A 22794-nucleotide genomic window follows, 5' to 3' on the forward strand; every position below is an offset into this window, starting at 1 on the left:
AGATTTTAAACATAATACTGCTTCTATATGCAGACTGCCATTGCATGTGGCTGATACACTATAAAGGCTACCAGTAATTTGGGTCTGCAAGTGTGCTGTTTGTAGCTACATACATTGCATTTACCTGTAATAGCATTCAGAATATGCCACTGAAAACAAAACTAAAGAAAAATGGGTAGTGAGGTTGTCAGCTTAGCATAGCATTTCTTTGATAAAAATGTTGAACCAGTGTCACATGAATGGAATTATTTCCATTGATGAAATTCAAGAAATATTGAGTCATTTTAACTTCACAAGATGTTAACGTGATTTTTGCATTGCACAAGCACCATTTTTAAAGCAAAGAAACAGATGGAAAAAGTAATGTTTTCTAATGAATATAAACACTAAAGACCTTTCACTGACCGAAATCAGGACTAGATTAGTAATGAATATGGTTTGATGTATTTAGGTAAACAAGGTGCCCCAGTTTTGAATGATTGTTACTGAATGTAAAGCTACCAAGCACACAAAAAGACTAGGTTAAAGAAACAACACAAAGTTTCAGTAATCTTGAACATGACAGTACTTCACCAGTTTGAAAGCACACTTATTGCAGTCTTTCTAGCATCCCTGGTTTTCCAACTTTTCTTTCTTTTTTGTGTGACTTGTTTCTCCCCCGTTTTCCATAATGTCCCAGCAATCCCAGGCGCTCAGCATTAAGAGTTAACTGCACGAACTGGTTGGCCTGGTGACAGGATAATATGACTGGGTGGGACATAATGCTACATATATCGCATGATGCATGAGTGCTAGACATCACTGTAAACTGCCACACTGCAGACAATGTAGCAATATGGCTGAATTTTTTTTAAAGGTGCATTAAAAATCTCAAATATGCACACACACAGAGTATCATGTTTAAAATCAGTTACATACAGCATGAATAGTCCTAATGAAGAGAATTCAGATTTAGCCTTGTGGTGCTGATCACACACTGCATGAATAGCAAAGCAAATTCAGATATGGTCTTAGTCTTGTGGTGCTGATCACATACTGCATGAATAGACACAGCAAAGCAAATTCAGATATGGTCTTAGTCTTGTGGTGCTGATTACACGCTGCATGAATAGACACAGCAAAGCAAATTCAGATATGATCTTAGTCTTGTGGTGCTGATTACACGCTGCATGAATAGACACAGCAAAGCAAATTCAGATATGGTCTTAGTCTTATGGTGCTGATCACACACTGCATGAATAGACACAGCAAAGCAAATTCAGATATGGTCTTAGTCTTATGGTGCTTATCACACACTGCATGAATAGACACAGCAAAGCAAATTCAGATATGGTCTTAGTCTTATGGTGCTGATCACACACTGCATGAATAGACACAGCAAAGCAAATTCAGATATGGTCTTAGTCTTCTGGTGCTGATCACACACTGCATGAATAGACACAGCAAAGCAAATTCAGATATGGTCTTAGTCTTGTGGTGCTGATCACACACTGCATGAATAGACAGAGCAAAGCAAATTCAGATATGGTCTTAGTCTTGTGGAGCTGATCACACACTGCATGAATAGACAGAGCAAAGCAAATTCAGATATGGTCTTAGTCTTGTGGTGCTGATCACACACTGCATAAATAGACAGAGCAAAGCAAATTCAGATATGGTCTTAGTCTTGTGGAGCTGATTACACACTGCATGAATAGACAGAGCAAAGCAAATTCAGATATGGTCTTAATCTTGTGGTGCTGATCACACGCTGCATGAATAGACACACAGCAAATCAAATTCAGATATGGCCTTAGTCTTATGGTGCTGATCACAGAATGCATGAATAGATCAAAATGTCAAAGGCCAAGCTGATTATCAGTATAAAAAAATGGTTTCTGTAAAACAGTTTCAGTTCTTGTAAATATACCTTGTAGATGGCCCATACTGTGCTTAAGAAAGAAGCGGATTGTTTTGGTTTTGAAAGGCTGAGGTCCACTCTTGTTCATTTCGAACTCATTAACAAACTCGGTTCAACAGAGTAATTTCTCTTAGCTTCATCATTCATGATCAATGTGCATTTCATTGTATGGCTGTATTTGAGAGTATGTTCTCACAGTGAAAAGGTACTAATATGGAACTCGTCATCATGCCATAGTATATGTTGATCCAGTGCACAGTCATAAAGATGGACATTGCTTATGGGAGAAGCAGTGCACTGTCCACTTAAAGGTCACCGGCCATACTCCAACATTTTTCTTTTTACATCAGATTTGCATTACATTATTAAAAGTAGTTATACTCTCACAAAAAGAATGAAAAAATGATCAAGTATAAAGAAATGATAATTTAGTTACTTGAAATAGAAGTATACAACTCTGTTACTTCCCCTTAGCTACGATTTCCCACCTATAGAGGACGCCAACAGGAAATGATGTACATTTATCCCCACAAGGCAAAGTACATGCTTCTTGTTGTCTAAATATAAAACACTATAAACTAGGGATAGGGAAGATTTAGATTAAACTATTGAAAACTAATTTACTGTTCAGCTTTATCTCGATGTGCATGCACGACACACTAGATTGTGTCCCTTTCAAAACTGTTCCATTCTATATATATATATATATATATATATATATATATATATATATATATATATATATATATATATATATATCTATATACATATATATATATATATATATATATATATATATATATATATATATATATATATATATACACCTTGATTTCTTTCATAGGAATTCGGAGTGACTGTGTAGATACATGAGAATTAATTTCTAGTTCATCATGCGAGTATGCTACACACAAGTGCATATAACACCAATTGAGTAACATCAGTTTTTGGTGATGTGTGCTTAGTTGTGAGTTAATATGGGCTTGTGTGTGCTGGCAAGGTGATGGGTGTCGTTTACCCATGGACCTAAGTTTGAATCTCCATAGAATTTCAAATTCTCTAACCTGTATGATAGTATTATTTGTATGTATATATATATCTTACATAATAGCTAATTGTTGTATGTAGAAAAAGAACTTGTTCAGACTATTGTTAAGTTGGGCTGAATTGTTTTTCGAGTTGCGACAAATTGTCTCCGGGCCAAATTGACTATAATTTGGCATAAATGGTACAATTTTACCATCCCTCGCTCTATTTGATCCCATAGCTTCAATCCCCTTTTTTTCTGGTAAACAGTCTTTCAGAAAAAGAAAAAACCTTTTGTCCCATCATCACTCTTTTGGTTACATCCATATGCAACACAGTGCACCATATTTGCTGTACAAAAGCACAATCGTAAGATATATCACATAGACATTTACATGGTGTGCATACATAATAAATGTGTTTTTTATGACTAATAATATCACTCCTTTGTACAATAGAGATGGCCAGTCACCTTTAAGACTAAATGCTTCAGTTTCATTTGTTATATGTAATTTAACTGTGTTAAGAACTCGTTTTAGTCAGTTTTTGCATCAGATGCACAGCTATGCTTCTTATATAGAGATCTGGCATCTGTTGAGTCTGCCATGCGGTTCTTACACATATATTTGATATCTTTATGCCATGCTATTCTGTACACATTTATTTGATATGTTGATGTCATGCTATTCTGTACATATCTTTATGCATGCTATTGTATACAAATATACCTGATATCTTTGTCATGGTATTCTGTACATATACTTGATCTCTTGATCTCATAATATTCTATACAGATACTTGATCTCTTAATGTCATGCTGTTCTGTACATATCTTTATGCATGCTATTGTATACAAATATACCTGATATCTTTGTCATGGTATTCTGTACATATACTTGATCTCTTGATCTCATAATATTCTATACAGATACTTGATCTCTTAATGTCATGCTATTCTGTAGATGTACGTGACATCTTTATGTCATGTTATTCTGTATGTGTACATGATATCTGTCATGCTGTTCTGTATGTGTACATGATATCTGTCATGCTATTCTGTATGTGTACTTGATATCTTTATGTCGTGCTATTCTGTACAGGCATTTGATATCTTTGTCATGCTATTCTGTACATGTACGTGACATCTTTATGTCATGCTATTCTGTATGTGTACATGATATCTGTCATGCTGTTCTGTATATGTACTTGATATCTTTTTGTCATGCTATTCTGCATGTGTATTTGATATATCTTATGTCATTCAGTTGTGTTTAATCTTAACTTGCAGCTCCTGCAGATGTGGATAAATTCATTGATTATTCCATTGAAACTTCATCTTCCAATATGTTTGGCGGTAAGTTAAATGATTTTATGTCAAGAGTTCCTTGGGATACATTTTTTGCACCTTCCAGCTAAATTTAAGTAGACTGATGTTTTATGAGCTGTACATTTGCCTTCTGTAAAAAATATATAGCTATTAAATCTTTAAATAGCAATAACTCACTACCTGTTATAACTTTTCCTAGGGCTAGCCTCCAATCCAAGGACATCATTCCCTCCTCCACTGGGTAATTAGAAATTTAGAATTAAGACACAACATGAGCCCAGTCTTTTACTATATTCAATTTCCAACCATCAGAATGACACAATTCCTTTCCTTGGACTCGTGCATTTTATACATGTTTCTGAGTCCATCATCACTTTATGAATTAAGTCATCTTTTGGCATTTCTACTGTCAATTGTATCCTGGGGGGGGGGTATTTGTTATTGTCTCCCTAGTGATTGCAATGTTTTGTATAGCAGTGTCCTTTTTTGTTGATTTTGAGAATTTGTGGTACATTGCATGTGTTGCTGTACTTCTAATGGTAACAGCTATCAGGGTAAGTAATTCCTTCCGATTTGTTAGTCTGGTTCATTGTTTTTTATATTTTTTTTATATCCCTTTCAGCCTTCAATAATGCCTCAAAGTTGTCAAATGTTGGCATAAAAATGCAGCATTGGACATTCACACCACTTGTATTGCATGCACAGTATTTGAATACATGGACAGTTGCCCCATTTGTTGTTTGGCCTGTGTGAGTTTTTGGACTTTGCAGAAAGTCTCTGGACCTACAGGGTCTGGATAAAGGGTCCTTCCACTTATTCTTCTGTTCTGAAGGAACAAGTCTGCTCCCAGGAATGGGCTAAGGGATTTCCCAATGAAGGGAAATCACTAGCTTCAGTGAGAGATATGTCCCGAGTTGGTAGGTTGCCCACTTTGGCAGGCGGTGGAGGGGAGGATTTCTGAGATTGTACTTAATATGGTGGGGAATTGCCTGATTCAGATAGTGAGTTCTGCCTTTGTAAAGAAACAGAAGCTAGTAAACCATGTATTAAAGTAAGCTGTTGTTCATTACAGTTGTCTTCCACACAAGAGGCTCTCACACACAGTGTAAAATCATTGTTCAAAATAAATTTCATATTTTAGTAGCAGACCTCATAAACTGGTTTGTTTCACTTATTGAACAAGAAAACAAATAGTGTCAGTAATGGCCCAACAGTGTGTCAGCAATAGCTCAGGTGTGTGGATAATAGCCATGAGAATGTTAGCAGAACAAATTCAGCGTCTCCCTTGAGAAAGGGGAGTCAACTCTGATGTATAAGTGCCAACCAATCATAACGTGTTTACATATTTCATGTTGAGTGATTGTGACATTTGAAAAAGAGATGTCTGAATACATTTTGTGGTATGGTGTTGATAATACCCCATATTACTCTAAAAACATGACTTCCTTGGAACCAATGTACATTATAATACAGATGCAGTCAAAAATAATAATAAATAAACAAAAGAATTCCATTTCTTCTTAATTCTGAAGATAACACCATTTCAGTTCCACTGCAGAACACCTTGCTTTCTGCATGTTCTACCATTTACCACAGATGTCTCTAATTTCTTTACCTTTTTCTTCTCATCACTGCTGAGTCCATGTCAGTACCATTTATATTTGTTTTATTCCAATCATGCATTTTTATATATTATGTACTGGTGTTCATATTTCTTAAATGATAATGTTCATTTTTTCTTTTTAAGACTTGATTGATCCAGTTAAAATTGGATCATGTAATGGGTTAGGACCAGTTACAGTTGGATCTGAGACAGGACTGACCACTCCACCACTTCAAAGTAACTCTGGTCATAACCAGGTGTCTACCCCACCCTCAAGTCCACCAATACGTTCCCTTTTCAAGATGAGTTCACCTGGCCCTGAATCACAATGGCTGAATGGTGTGGTAAGTGTAACGTGCAGATGTAAATATTCTTTTTCTTTATCTTCACAAGTTCTGGAAATGTGTTTTCTTGAAAGAAATATTTGCAGCAGTGCATAATAGCAGTAGATGATGGTGCCCAGGCAGAAATAATGTGAGGTCATGGAACATTGAATACTACAACTTGATGCATGCTAAAACCAGAAAATCACCCGACGTTTCAACATGACTTTTCACTTACAGTGTCATCAATATTGTAGTCCCATTAGTCAAAATTGGCAAGAAGCCATGTGGTATGTACCTATTCAGACTTACAAAGTGAGTTTGAAAGTTTTATAATTTCAGAGATATTTTGCAGACCTGCCAACCCTTGCGATTTTGCCGTCTTATGAAAATTACCCTTAAAATCCGAACTTACAGCATACTTGAAAAAATTACGAAACTTTTGTTGCTGAAAAATTTGGATAATTGGTTCATCCTAAGTTTTATTTGGATCTGGGTTACATCTTAGAATTAGTGAAATTAGTCAGGGAACCAGACTAACTTTACAGCAGCACCCCAGAGGCTTTAAACTGCACCTATTTGTTCATGCAAAGTATCTGCATGATCAAAACTGTTGATTATAGAATTTTTACAGTTGGCATCCAGAAAGCGATACATGTTTAAGATGAAAGGGAAAATAAGCTTCTAGAAAAGTGTTAATAATCGGCACAGAAGAATAAAAAGGAGTATTCAGATTCTTGTGAATAAAAGCTGGAAAGGACACAATTTTACATTTATTGGACATCACATGCCAATTTGAGTATGTCTCGTGGCGGGAGGTATGATTGTTATCATCATGTGAAATGGAAAAGAATTTCCAAGAATTATGTCAAGTTTAGAGAAGCAACAAGCCATTGAGCTGCATAGGGTTTGGAACTAGAGTTTGTGCAACTGTACTAGTGGTAAATAAAGTATACGTGTACTTTACAAACTTTTTCAGTTGAACATAATGTTTATCGTCATTGCATCAAATTTTTAGTTACATTTTCCAGCCTTACAATAGCAGTTATTGATATTTTTTCACCTTTACTGAAAACTGGTCAGTCTTACGGAGAAAAAATCACCTGCCTTACTGAGACGGACTTTACAGGGTTGGCAGGTCTGTATTTTGTTGTACTTTCGTTATCTAGTTCATGATAGTTCCAGACTGGGACATTGCAGTTAAATTTATCAGTATGGAAGTTATTTACATCAGTATGGCAGTTATGTTATTGATTTAAAAGAAATGAATGATTTCATTGACCTAGATGTGTCTTTGATAGGTTTTGTCTCATCAACTCCTTTTCTGGATAGATTTATGGTTTTTGACAATTAACTTAATTTGCATGCAGGGTTCCTGTGCCCTCCTGATTTTTAAGGAAAACTACTTTTTGTCATAGAATATCCCATAATTTGATATTAAAAGCTAAACTAAAAAAAATTCTCGAGAAAATACATTATTTTTCTACAAAATTTTTGCAGTGAATGATTTTGCCATGATTGTTATTTTGGTAGCCGTGGTTGATTCTGGTTACTAAGATTTTTACACACATACCTAACCATTGGTATGCATGTACAGTCATAGTTTACTTTTTTGGTACTGGAGGTTTTTTTATTCACATAGTTTGATTTGTATCATCTGCAGTGGCAAGACTAAATATTCTTTCATCCTCAATTTCTTTTTTATAATGATTTAAAATTCCAAACTATAAAACATCGTTCAATAATGTGTTTTCATGGATGGCTTGAAGAAGTAACTTTTTTGAAATTCAAAGCGTTCGGTGGAATGTGTTCAAAGTTTATCAGCATTTCCAACATGGGAGAGTCCACCTTGACATCACACATGAAATCAGAGATGCAAAAGAGAAACATGCATAGAGCAGCAAACTGTGTCTCTGTACCTTCGTTTTTCAAGACATGAAATCTGGTCAAAGAAATCCAGCATTGGCATCAGCATGAACATCATCACCTGCAACTCAAACTAGACCTCCACAAGATGAAGCCAGTTTGCAATTGGATTAGGGAAGACACCCAAAGCAACTGCGTTAATAAGATATTTATTTATAAACGCAATTAAATGTTAACAAAATCTGACATCATTATAAACAGAAAGATAAGGAAAATTATAGAAAATTATAAGGTTCTTAACATGGAACTATCAACAACAAGTACTCAATGAAAAAAACTCAAACATTTAACAAATGGAATTTCAAACAAACGTGAATTAAGTCCTATCACGGATCAACAAAATAAAAGTATATGATCTACACCCCAATATAAACAAATTCTTGAATGTATCGTTCATATAACGATATTGAAATGCATGTAAATTTGAATGTATTGTTCATATAACGATATTGGAATGCAGGTAAATTTTAATGTATCGTTCATATAACAATATTGAAATGCATGTAAATTTTAATGTATTGTTCATATAACGATAGTGAAGTGCATTTGAATTTGAATGTATCATTCATATAATGTTATTGAAATGCATGTGAATTTGAATGTATCGTTCATATAACGACATTGAAATGCATGTAAATTTGCTCAGATAGCAGTAGTGAAAATAACAACATGGAGCACATAATACATATAACTATCGTGGCGCCTATTTGACATCCAAGATGTAACTCCCGTTCCACTCGCTCTAGTCAATGGCCAGAGAAGCGCCCACGCATGGTCCGCCCCTCTCAGTCTGTTGAAGGATCCCTCGAGAGCCCTCACATTTAACACAGACCCAATGGTCGCAAAGCCCTGGTCCTTCGCATCGAGAAAACAAGTACACTCTTCCGATCCAACGTCACCAGACACAGCATATACGTCACATGAAACCACACAGAGTTCTGTGACTCCACATCAAACCATGTAAATGGCAGCTAAAATTATAACAACTAAACAATGTAGTACATATGACACGGTTAAGTACTTCTGCATTGATATATGTTGAGCATGCACCCACATGAATTCGTTACCCATTAGATTAATCGTTTAATGCATACAGCGTATAATTAAATTCAATTTGTCTGTTCAGTTACAACAAATAGCTAACTCGAACCAGACTATAGTATTTCTAATATGGCGTTGTATAACCTAGGTATTGACTCTCTCTAGAATTTAGAATAAATTCTAAAACATCTTACGTATGAAACATTTCTGTCATAAAAAACGAATAGTAATAAAGAATACTTAAATTTCATTACCTGTACAGATGGAGATTTGCTGCCGTAAAGGGGTAATCTTTCTGACAAGACTCGTCGTAATGTAATTTGGTTATAGAGAATTTGCTCTATATGTATACTAGCTGTGACAGATATGTGCAGCTAGGTACTTAGGTTTATCGCTGCAGGCAATTTGCATGTGCAGCATGGTCTGAGTTTCGCTCAGTACTTTGAAATAACTAGAGCCGAAAAAATATACCACCCTCAGGTGACACGGTATGCAGCAACGAAACCCGAGTACATTTTTGACAATATCTACATATTGATATATAAAAAAAGTCAGTGAATATGCGCCATTATCACAATCTAACCTCTTCTTTGGCTTTGTTTCCTGCGTCATGTCAAAGTTTGAATCAGCTGCATGTCACTACTGACGACACCCTAAGAGCAGATGTTCTCTGGGCTCTAAAAGTGGTTTATGCACATTATTCTTTTAATAGATGTGCAATTATTGGAGACCTGTTTGTGCATATGTTTCCTGACAGTGAAATCACTAAGAAAGTGAGATGCAGATCAGATAAGATGTATATGTAAATTTGGCTGGGTCCACACTTTCACAGTCTGTTGAAGAAAAAAACAAGATTTGTAATTGTATTTGAAAATAAAAATTTTGGTGGAAGAACCCTGTTCAGGAATTGTAGCTTGTAACTAACATTTGTCATGAACCCAGACATTTGCGATGAACCCATTCAACGTATTCTGATGAAATTTGGTGTGTCTCGTAGGCTTAGTGTATTTTATAGGTTTGTCTCATTAACTCCATTTTGCTTATGTTATGGCACCTGACAATTAACTTGCATGTTGACATGAAATGTTGCTTATATGTATGTGTGTGTTTAGCACAGGTTGTTGTTGTTGTTGTTGTTGTTCTAGGGTTTAACGCCATTTTTCAGCACAAGATAGGCTATACATGGCGGCCAATATAACTGGTGGAGGAAGAACCCTGGATTTAGCACAGGTATTTGTATAATAGATTTTAATATTAATGGTTGTTGGATCTTAAACATTCAGATAAAATTAATAAAAGACAGGCTTTCATGCAGGAGTAAAATTTTATAGTCAGAGTTGTACAGGTCATGTATGTGTGCAATACTGTTTAATTAATGGGTATTATTTCTTTTAATTGATGGTTACTTATCCCTTTAAATGGCAGTTATTTATTTTATTTAGAACCTCCTACATCCATAATCCTTGGGGGGCCCCGAGTGGCAGAGTGGTCTAAAGCGCTCTCCAGTACGGATCACTGCCATCTCACCTCTGTCGGTGTGGGTTCGAGTCTCGGATTCAGCCATTGTGGGTATGTGAGAAAGCTTGCCAGTAGCTTCTCGTGTGTTGGTGGTTCTTTCCGGGTTTTTCCTGGGTTTTTCCTCCACCATTAATCCTGGCCGCCATGTATAGCCTATCGTGTGCTGAAAAATGGTGTTAAACCCCACAACAACAACAACCATAATCCTTGGAAGGTTTTTATATACATGCTTCAAGAAATACATACAGTGAAATCAGTGTTAATGTTTGTGGACATTTTTGGACATGGTCACACAAAAGGTGTGATCCAGTACAAAGTGGATTGAATATCATGTGCTGTTATGTTCAAATGAAAGCTATGCATGCTAAATAAAATTCATTTTACCCTGTACTGTTATTGCTTAAACCAGACATGTTCTTTTCATGACCCAGTTTTGTACCTAGGCACTATTTTAAAGGTCATTTGTGATCAATGATTTTCATTTTAAAGTTTTTTATCACAGAGCGGAGCATTCAGTAATCTGATTGAATAGACTTTGGTTAAACTATATTGGTATTAAAGTTTAGAAGAATAAGTTAAGGTGTATAAATATGGCTACATGACCACATTGATATATATTTTAGTTGCCTCCTTTCATTGTCATACCATGAATATCCATCATGAACTAAAGTATCATAGCTAGAATTGCACTCAGTAATCAAAGGAACCCAATGCATCACTCTGGTTGCACTAGTTAATTCCTCAAGATAGCAATTTTAATTGTCTGCACTTCATAGATTGCAGATGTCAATAACTGTCATTTGTACTAATAAACACAGTGCCAAGGAACACTACACCTGGATAGAAGAAAATAATATAGACATATAAGACCAGACTGGAACAGACCCACCCCGAAAAATAGATGAGAAAATTAAGTTTAATAGCAGTAATATATTACCTGCTATTATTGTATTGTGATATCTTTCCCTATGGGGCCCCAGGTGGCCAAAAGTCCTACGATGCTTGCCATTACAGATCACCACTTCTGATTTGTGTCTGAAAGGATTCAGGTCACAGCTTGGTCAGTTGTGGGTAAGTGAGAAAGCTACTCATGGTTTGACATTCTTCCCGATATTTTCCTGGGTTTTCTTGCAACCAGATATCCTGACTGCCATGTATAGCCTATAATCTGCTGAAAAATGGCGTTAAACTTACAAAACAAACACACAGAAACACTTAAACCTGGCACCAGTCCCCAGTGCAGTATGAATGTTCCTGCAAATAGTAATTGTAGGTCTAAAATAAAATATTGGTTAACTTCCATCATTCTTAATATTGTCCTTTTGCTTTGATTTCATCCAGTGTCTCTCTAGGCACCCAAAAATTTTCATCATTTAAATTTTTTGGCTTGTAGATGGTAAATAGTGCAAATTTTTGTGTTAAGATCTTTTTACCCCAGACCTTACATATATTTCATTTGTATAGTTTTGGACCTCCAGTTGCTAACTGGAGGAGAAACTATTCACCTTGGACTTAGGACTGGGGTTGGGAAAAGCACTGCAATAATGGCAGGTAAGCAGGTAACTTTTATTAGTTCCATTTCTATTGAAATCCCCACTCTCAGTCAGTTCTGTGCGGGGATGATAAGAATGGACTCCTTTTGCACAATTAGAGCTTTATATTTCCATCTGTCCAAACCAAAAGATAAGAATAAAGATGGTAACCATTCTTTTAACCTTTTGAAAGGTACTTTTGTTATTTCAGCAGCCTCCATCTTGAGGTGGATTGTTGAAACTATTAAAAGAGCTCATTAATCTCTCTTTCATCAAAATCTGAGCTCATCAGGTCAGGGTCATTTGTTACATCATGGGCCTTTTTTAATCAGTCTTTGGATGATGTCATAAAAGCCACTTAATGACAATCTTCCTGTATGTTTTTCTCATTTTCCCTTTGATCATAGTTGCACTAAAGGGAGAGCATCTATGCCAGACCTGCCAACCCATATAATTTTGCCATAAATCTCACAGAAATGACCCTTAGATTCTGGACTTACAAAATAAAAGTACACATTTTGGAAATACGATTGTTTGTGATAAAATCCAGATACTGGTTCATCCATGTTTGATTCGGATTTGGATATCATATTCGATTCAATGTGACAGCAGGTTTGAGTCTGTGCAGTTTGTAATTGAACTTGTTGTTGTTGTTGTTGTTGTTGTTGTACGGTTTAAAGCCATTTTTCAGCACAAGATAGGCTATACATGGCGGCCAGTACAACTGGTGGAGGAAGAACCCTGGAAAACCCAGGGAAGAACCACCTTCCCATGAGAAGTTACTGGCAGGCTTTCCCATGTACCCACGCTAGCCAAGCCTTGGACTCGAACTCACGCAGACAGGTAAGATTGCAGTGATCTGGAACGGTGAACACTTTAGACCACTCGGCCACTCGGAGCCCCGACCCACGAGAAGCTACTGGCAGGCTTTCTCACATACCCACATTAGCTGAGCCTGAGAATCAAACTCATGCAGACAGGTGAAATGGCAGTGATCCAGAACAGTAAGCGTTTTAGACCACTTGGTCACTCGGGACCCCCAGTTGAACTTGTAAGCAGGTATATGGTAAGCTTCCTTGGAAGGATGTTTTGGAGCAATATTTTTCTTAAGGAAAGAAGTTGCTGTAATCTGAAATGCTGAATTTCTTTTTCTATACATGTTCATAATAATAAGATTGCTGTGGTTTGAATGAGCTTGTCAAAAAGAAGACTCTGAAACTTGAGATAAAATCTGTTTCAGGATGAAAAGGGTTTCTTAAATCTCTAATCTTACTTATTGATAAGTCATGATTGCAACAGAAATTTTCCTCCTGATGCTCTTGTTGGTTTTATTCTTTGCATTTTTTGTTTTTTTCAGGCCACAGATTTCTCTCTCACAAGTTTTCTGGAATCCCCCATGAAGAATGATACAGATTCTCAGAATTTTCAGCCAATCTCACATGCCAGCAGTTCATTCCCACCAGCCACACTGTTCAGTGAAAATTCGCGAGACTCCATGACAGGAACAAAGTTAGAGGTGAGTTTTTCATGCACTGTCCTAATACATGTACTTTATGTATGTTCATTGTGTGCGTCTTTAATTTCACTTAATTGGTTGAAATTGTTACCTTTATTAAAATCTGATATGTAACTATATCATGTTCATGAATTAGGAGGGACATCTTTTTGGTTCTGCCTATCATAGTTGAGAAAGCTTATGCAATGGACTCTTGTCAGTCAACCATCCGTTATCATATTTATTACCACTGTTCCTCCTGAACTACTTGGGCATGCATGCCAACCATTACACTTTTGGTGTAATCATTACACTTTTTTTCACCAAATTATGTTTTATGCTTTCCTGTTTATAGATTATGCTTGTTTGGTACATTAAAAACTAAAGCAATAAAAAGTTGTTTTTGTCAATTTTGTTATTATCTCTTTAATTCCACTCATATAAATTTGAGAATATTCTTAAAAAGATGACTGCTGCATAAGAATACTTGAATGATTTGCTATTTATAGGAACTTTATCTGACTCTAAGAAAACAGGTTTCTTCAAAGATGAACTTTGCCTCACAGTTTCATTATATTGATAAGCTAGTTAGGTAGCTGACCCGTCTATACTTTTAAAGAAAATGATGTTAAGTGAAATGCTTTATGGTGTAAGAAGAATATGTTATATGACATATAATGTTAGTGCAGGTGGATCTTTCCAAACATGAAAAAAGGACAAATCAGTACCCCTTTACAAACTTGAGAAGAAGAATAATGAGTAAAACAGCATTTGAAAGAAATACATGATTATCCATTGCAGAATTCTTGTTAACGATCATTCAGCGAAAAGTTACACTTGTAGACTAGTTAATGTGAGTGCTGAATATAAATAATTTTTAATTAGATTTTCTGTTTGTATTCTGGTTCAAATCCGTATGGATTTTGTCCTTTGTGACAAGAATTTTGGACCAGCTGCAGACTGGTTATTAGTAGCAAAAATAAATTATCTATTTCATATGTGCTGTAATTCTGGCATGTAATATATAGATTACTCTTTTTACGCCAAATTTAAGTGTTTTGCAAACTTAAAATAGCAATAATTATACTTATCAAAGGTGTAGACTCAGGTTTTTAGTTTTAAACCAGGCTTTGGGCCAGGAAAAAAAGTAGGTGTGTTTCCTATTGCACTGGTTTTAAAATTAGGGTATCTTTATATATATATATATATATATATATATATATATATATATATATATATATGATTTTGAAAAATGTATTTTTGTTAAGGGGGAGGTACCTTGGGAGGGGGTAACTAGGGCTGGCAGTGACATGCAGGGATGGTTTGCCAACCAGAAACATATTGGGGGTGGGGTCAGACAAAGAAATAATAATAATGAGGACTTTGTATAGCGCCTAATCTTTAGAAGCTCTAAGCGCTTTACAACATTAGACAACACCTATAAGATAAGAAACATAATAATATTATTACGAAAACAAACAACATAAAATTAGAAAAACATTAAAAAATATAAAAAAAAACATGCTCAGAATATTTCAGGTAGGAAACATTATTAGGTCTTTAAGTTTGTTCTTGATGTCGAAATAAGTGAGTTTTGAGAGCCCTCTTGAATGTGATCACTGTGTCTTTGTGTCTGAGTTCAGTGGGCAATTCATTCCACGTTGCTGGGCCCTGGTATGCAAAAGAACGCTGTCCATATGACTTTGTTCTCATAGTGGGAATAATAATAAGTATACAATTGTCAGAAGAGGAGCGTAAGTATCTTGCTGGTGTGTACACATGGGTGAGGTCAGATAGGTATGATGGTCTAGAGTCCGACAGTGAAATGTAGCACAGAGAACAAATTTTGTGTTTGATTCTGGATCGAATGGATAGCCAATGTAGGGTACAGAGCAGCAGGGAGGTGTGCTCTGATCATGGTACTCTAAGTATGATCCTAGCAACTGTGTTTTGAACTTTTTGAAGTTTCTGGAGTAGATATTAAGATGAACCAGACAGAATTGAGTTACAATAGTCCAGTCTTCAAAGTACTAATGAACACACAAGTGTTTTAGTGGCATCGACTGAAAGATATTTGCGAATTGAGCTGATGCGTCTCAGCTCAAGATATGCAGCCTTGCATATGTTCATGACATGTTGGTGCAATGTGAGAGTACTGTCCAGAGTAACACCTAGGTTGCATACTGATTGTGTGAATTTATTGTTGGCGTTGCTGATATTTATTGTTTGAGGTAAAGGATGTGAATGAGAAAGTCTTTGTGTTGTGATCAGAATGGCCTCAGTTTTATCATCATTCATCTGCAGCTTGTTACAAGTCATCCATGATTTCACATCAGAAATGCACCTCTCTACACCTTGGATGGTAGCATCAACTTCAGTTGGGTAGCTAGATTTGTATATTTGGGTTTCATCAGCATACAATTGGTGAGACACTGGATGATCATCTATGACACTTGAGAGCGACTGAGTGTACATAATGAAGAGAACAGGTCCAAGAACAGACCCCTGTGGAACACCACAACATAGATCAACTGGGCTGGAGTGTATTCCATTTGCAGATACAATTTGTGTCCTGTTGACCAAGTAGGACTTGAACCACAGTAAGGCTGTATCATGAATGCCAAATACATGCTGGAGACAGTGAAGTAATATATCATGGTCTATTGTATCAAATACTGCAGACAAATCAAGGAGGGTGAGGACTGTAATCTTTCCGCTATCCAACGCAGAGAGAATGTCATTAACTACTTTTATAAGAGTAGTTTCAGTACTGTGGCAAGGGCGATAAGCAGATTGTACATCACTAAAAAGACTGTTTGAATTTAGATGAGATACAAGCTGGGAAAGAACAACCTTTTCTAAGATTTTTTAAATGAATGGAAGATTAGAAACTGGGCAGTAGTTCTTTAAATCGTTATGGTCTAGTGTTGGTTTCTTCAGCAGAAGCTTTACAATGACAAGTTTTGAAAAATGATGGGAATTCCCCAAATGAGAGAGAGGTATTAATAACATCAGTTAGTGAAGGCAATACTGGATCTAAGCACTCAAGCAGCAGTGATGCTGGAATTGGATCAAGTTCACATGACTTTGGTGCACTCTTCATCACGGTTGTACGTACGAAATCCATAGAGACAGGTTCAAATGCTGCTAATGGTTGCTGCTCAAATTCTGTATCCCAACTGTTTGGTGACGACAAGTCAGTTGAAATTGTGGTGTCAAGCTTATCTCTAATGGTTTGTACTTTGTCATGGAAGAAATTTGCAAACATGTCCGGAAGGTCGACTGGAGAGAAGGTAGTTGAAAGTGGTGTTGATTTGTTCCTTGACATTAGCTTGTTAGTAATCTCGAAGAGCTCTTTGCAGCTGGAACTTTCCATGATCTTAGTAGTGTAGTGGGCTGATTTCGCTGCATGGACTATATTTGTGACATTCTTCTTAGCGACTTCATAGATTTGCTTATGAATAGTGAGTCTGGTGGAAAGCCAGAGCCTCTCAGCTTTATGGCGGTCTCTTTTAGCAGTTCGAAGCTGGTCGCTAACACTGCTTTACACCTCTGCCTCGATAACTCACGCACATCGGGGTCTTGAAACATTGACCGCACTATAAGTGAGGCGCGAGTTATCGAGGGACCTATAAAATAAGCCCAAATCCAATAAAGTGATCGACGACATAAAGGAAAAATAAGGAGGGAGGGTAGGCAGATTATAGTGTTAAATACTCACTTTATAATCGTGCTGAGATTAACTGTGAATAAATATCTCTTCATGATGGTGTACTTTATTTATTATTTCCTCATAGGGCAACATAATTTCAGGATAAATTACAGTATATTGAGGCGATCATGAAAAACATTATTCCACGTGGTTTCCATTCGCTTAACATGTGTACCACTTCACACATTGTGTACTACGTCACTAATTTTTATGTTGAATTGGATACATTCTAGTTTTATTGTTTGATCCAAATTAGACGTTTTTTTATATACAAAAGATCGACTCTTTTCGAGAAACAGTGTCGATCGAATGATAGATAGATTTGAATGCGATAAAAGTAAAATGGAAAACAAAAAAACAGGGGTTAATCAGTACTTCAGTACTAAGATATTTAATTGGTCTGCAAATTTAAAACAACGTAAATTAGAACAAGTTAATACTTGCCGTTTGTGCCACGCTTGACAAATATCAATTCACTTTTTTGAAAAAAAATCAGTTAATTTTTTTGTGTGTGTGTTACTCCTTGGTTTCTCTGCCGCCGAGCAAAATCCTTCAGATTTCTCAACTGCATGAGCTTTACGTAGTCAACATTTTGGGTCTCCAGCCACATTATGGCGATATCAAAATATTTGATTGCTTCCTGTGCAGAGGGGGGAGGTGGTGCACCATCTGCGTCTGCATCACTTTCAACACTTGTGGTACTCCAGTTAGAATCGTCTTCTGCTGCAAATTTGTTCGTTATAGAATTAATTATTGTTTCATCTGACATGTATTCAGCTGTGGGGCAATCATTGTCAGCACAAATCCACTCCTCCATATCATCAAGAGAAACGCCCATCTCAGGACCATGAGTCTGTACGAATTTCTCCCAAACAGCCTCGGCATTAATGACATCAGTTTCTCTGAAACGTTCGAAGTCACTATCATCGTTGCTGTCTCTGTTAATGTTTTGCTTTACGTCAAAGGCAGCTCCAAGACCCTTAATCCAGCACCCCAGGTCTCTTGTAATCGATTTTTTAATGCAACAAACACTTCTCCAAGTTGTTGATCAAAACAAAGCCGGCATGTAATTAGGTTCTCACAGAAGTATTCACGGGTTTCGATGTGACAGTCAGTTGACTCTTTTCATGTTTTCAATGAACAGAATATGTTGTGATTATAATGTTTACACTGAAACGGAATTAAAGGATTAGAACATAACTTTCACACAGGAAGACGTTTAATTGGTGTTTATTTCATTCTCTGTTGCCACCTGTTAGCATTTACCAGAAATTTTCATTGATCGCTATTTCACCAGACTGTTTATTTACAGTATACTGACAACTATTTATCATAAAAACTTACATAATATATGATATCTTTAAACAGAGGTCTCGCTAGGATTTTAAAACTGGGTCTTTCTGCCTCTGAATTCAATCACTAAATATCAGCACATTTTCTCACCCGGCCGCCAGTCAAAGCCTTTGAGCTAGCCGCCTAGCTATTGCATCATGTTCTTTTTTTTATGTACTCTTATAAAATGGCAACATGTATGTACATTAAAGAGTCTTTCAGTCACTGAATTCTGTCATTGTAAATATTAGCACAGTTAACTGATCAACACATTTTCCCACAAAGCAGGTGGCTGAAACAGGACCGGCAAATATTTGAATTTTCCCACGCACATATTACATGCGTACGGAGAACTCCCGCCTCAGTGATTTTCTGTGTCCCAGATCAAAAATTGACATCCAAATACGCATAATTAAGTGTTTTCGAGATCTCTGAAATTAATTCTTATTTAGAACTTGCAAATTTCAAAATATGGATTATATTTTTACGGGCATTAATCACCATTTTCGATGATAAAACGAGCAATGTATCAAGGTTTAATTTATCAATTCTTAACGTAATTTTTCATGTTTAGCATATTTTAAAGATATTTTAAATATATTTTCATTGGAAAAAATCGGGAGCCAAGACAGACACCGCGTTATAAGCGGGATCACGAGTTATCGAGGGAGCGGTGTACCATGGAGAACGCTTTTGAATTGATACTCTGCACTTGGTAGCTGGGGCATGTTTGTCATGTAATGAACGCAGACAGTTATCGAGTTGTTCTGCAGTAGGAGGTAACCAAGTTGTTAGGTTAGCTTGGATGTCGTGCATTAATTTGGTTCTATTTATCGTACGGAGGTTTCTCTTAGTAGCAGATAAAGGTGGAGGGTTAGGGACTGATAAGTCAAGATGGCATATAATGCAGAGGTGATCTGATGCAAGGTCATGGGATACCAGGGAGGACCGTAGAATGTAAATATAGTTTAATATGTAAATATGAGTAGATCTTTATCAACCCAGTTTGTGCTTGTATCTGAGGATAATTTTAAATTGATGCCAATAGTTAAAGATTTCATCAAAGTTAGTATTTGGGATATTGGAATTTGTAAACAATATCATTTGGTTTTTATACTTGTCAGTTCAAAGGTTTAACTAGACAGAAGAAATGGATTTACCTTGGATTCCTAAAAATTCATTTACATGGCTTGTGATTTGTATTTAAAAAAAAGAGTTATTTACTCTTATCAAATATTTGCAACATCGTTGTTTACGGTGCGTCATCCTTTACAGCACATGACATCATGTTGGAAAATGGCAGAACCTGTAAACATCTAAGAATTTGTGAAAGGCAACTGCCATGATATCTGGGGCAAAAATTGATAAGTTTGTTCCAAAAACATCTGGAAATCATCATTATGAAAAATAAGATTGGGGAGAGCAATGGATCACTCTCCTGGAAACAATTTAAGGAGTGTGATGGTGTACGAGAGCAATCCTTAAAACACAAGCCCTTTAGAGTGTCAGTCTTGGTATTTTAATGATAGGATCTGGAGTCTGGTTGGCAGAGCTTTTTTACTTCACTTAACCTATTTCAGAATTTTAGTCTTGGGCTGTAGGCATTATGTCTAAAAATGTTTAGAGTTTGACAAAGTCCTATTGAAGTGACTGCTATCATTTTCATATATTGTAAGTATTTAACCTTATTTATTTCAGTTAGGTAAAAACCATTATAATGAATGTAAGAAATTAATGCTTATGACCTCCACACTTAAGAAACAACTTTGAGAGTCCATAGGTTGTAAGTACAGAATCAAAAGAAGAACCCAGGAAATATGCCATTTATACTTGAGTCCAACTGCAAACAACACAGACACTGATCTGCAATTGTGTACTATGCAAGCATATCATAGTCTGTATTGTTTGCTCTATTTTTCTAACAAATTGCATACACCCAGACTGCTGGTAGATAATGTTAGGGCAGATCTGAGTCTGTGCAGTTTACTCTTGGAGTGTACTTGTGAGTATATACAGTACATATTCTTCTGTCCGGATATGCCTAGGATGTTCCAAAGATGTCTTTTCTTTCTTCCAGCAGGTTGAATCCACTCTGCAGAGCATGATGAATGAAAGTTCCATGGACTATGTGAAAAAATTTCAGGACCTAGCTGAACAGATTTCCAAATCAGAAACCCAAAGGACAGACCTCATCATTGAACTTTCAGACAACAATTCAACCTAACTATTTCATACCTGTGAATGAGCATGTATTCTTTTTGGTATGGGGGGTATGGGAGAACTAATGAGGAGAAATGTATATCAGAAGTAATCTACAAAAGAGAGCAATTCAGTACCATTCAGTTGTGATACATTGTTTTAGTTTACGTTGGAGATGCTGCTCTACTTAGACGAATCAAATTTCCAGTTGCTTCCATCTGTTTGCCTGTCTTGAAATTGTTTAAGTATAATGTGTTTTCAAGAATGTTTTTATCTTTAGGAGAGATGGTAAGACATACATATGACTTTGTCATAGCAATGGTGGTGTTGCCAGGAATAGTAAGATTTGCAGTTAAAGGTTTTGAAGAATCATACATATTCTTCATCAATGTGCTCATTTCAACTGAAATCCTGGTAAAATGTTGCTCCATGCCTGAAGTTAGTACCCTGTTATGCTAGGACTAATTTTTCACCTGTGTCATCGGCAGCAGATAGCAGCTTTATAGGATGGTATGTTTGTGTGACTTTGCTATAAGCAGAACTCCTTGTTTATGGAATCTTGATTCATTCGCAGCTGAGGGTTGTTTCTTACCCAATTCTATCAGTTTAGATTGCATCTATGCAATTGTTTCTTTGTATGTAATTTGTATGAAGATGGGTTGACTTGATCTGATAATCTACAAATATGTCATTAGAGTCAGCTCCTGCTTCAACATAAACGTAAGTTGGGGTGGGTATTAAATTAAAAATCATATTGCAATCTATTACTGAATTTAAATGACTATTAAATAATTAAAATAAATGAACAACATGAAGCAGATGGTACTTGTTTTCTGCAAGATAGGTTCAGTGAGATTTCCATCATATGTATATTTTCATTATCCTGTGATCAACTCATAATGATGACCAGACTGTAAAAATTGTCAGTAGGTTGTACCTACAGGGGTCTGAGGTTAAAGTTTTAGTGATTTTTGTCTTGCCTTCCTAAGTATGGTGAGATACAGTATTCACTGTTCTGGTGGCAATGATGTCATCATTGTCATTTACAATGTTCAAGTTTTGTGTCAAAGTCTTTGAAAGTCACATATCTTCTATATCATTTGCTGCATTCAAATGAAACTTTAAGAATATAGGACTACAGTATATGCCATAATTTAGGAGGATTTCCTGTCTTGCCTGTCCGCTTAACCATCATATGTTGATGTTTTGCATTAAATTTTGAACGCCACGTATCTTCTTCAACACTGGCTACATTCAACTGGAACTTTGGGATAGTATTACATTGGGTCTAAAGTTTATATACTGCTAGGAGTTCCTGTCCTGTTTGTGTTACCTTTTTAAACAGAACGGTAGAGTCCTTCATATGGATTGGTATAGAACAGAAATATTTCACCTTAGGTTTATAAATGTGCATCAGGCATGATGATTTACTGGATATCTGATGCAAAATCTTGAGGATGGAATTTCTATTCCAGCACAGATGCATAATGAAAGTATTTTTCTCACATTCCTGAGCACAAGAAGAAAGTCAAAGTAATAAATAGCATTATTTTGATGCACCTTGAAAACAGTAAAATAACAGCTGAAAATTTCCTTACCTAGAGATCAAGCATAAAAAGTTACATCTACACTGAAAAACCTTCAATGACATTTAAACACATATCATTGTTAAGTGAACTGTGGTAGAAACCATTGAGGTAAGGGCTGTTCCATTTACACATACATGGTACCCAGGGAAGGTAGTTTTTTAACAATATATGCCAGGTACTTGAATTTCATAGAGTTCTTAACAAAATTATAAGAAAATTCTAAATTGCATCTGTAGCTTTTGCTGTTGTTGTTGTTGTAGGGTTTAACGCC

The 22794-nt window shown here is 36.1% G+C and overlaps 1 protein-coding gene across 2 annotated transcripts in view; it reads left to right on the plus strand.

Moving 5' to 3' along the window:
• The window catches only part of LOC149797906 (protein cramped-like), an 84752-nt gene extending 63007 nt beyond the window's left edge, over positions 1 to 21745 (plus strand). For both annotated transcript variants that reach the window (XM_089962950.1, XM_089962951.1), the window contains exons 17-20: positions 4215 to 4280; positions 6001 to 6200; positions 13554 to 13712; positions 20813 to 21745. In XM_089962950.1, coding sequence (XP_089819076.1) covers positions 4215 to 4280; positions 6001 to 6200; positions 13554 to 13712; positions 20813 to 20959 — 572 coding nt within the window. In that variant the 3' untranslated portion in view covers positions 20960 to 21745. The remainder of the gene's footprint in view (positions 1 to 4214; positions 4281 to 6000; positions 6201 to 13553; positions 13713 to 20812) is intronic.
• The last annotated feature ends 1049 nt before the right edge of the window (positions 21746 to 22794 follow it).

Source organism: Sinohyriopsis cumingii, chromosome 6 (genome assembly GCF_028554795.1).
Source record: "Sinohyriopsis cumingii isolate HCF-2022 chromosome 6, ASM2855479v2, whole genome shotgun sequence".
NCBI lineage: Eukaryota > Metazoa > Mollusca > Bivalvia > Unionida > Unionidae > Sinohyriopsis > Sinohyriopsis cumingii.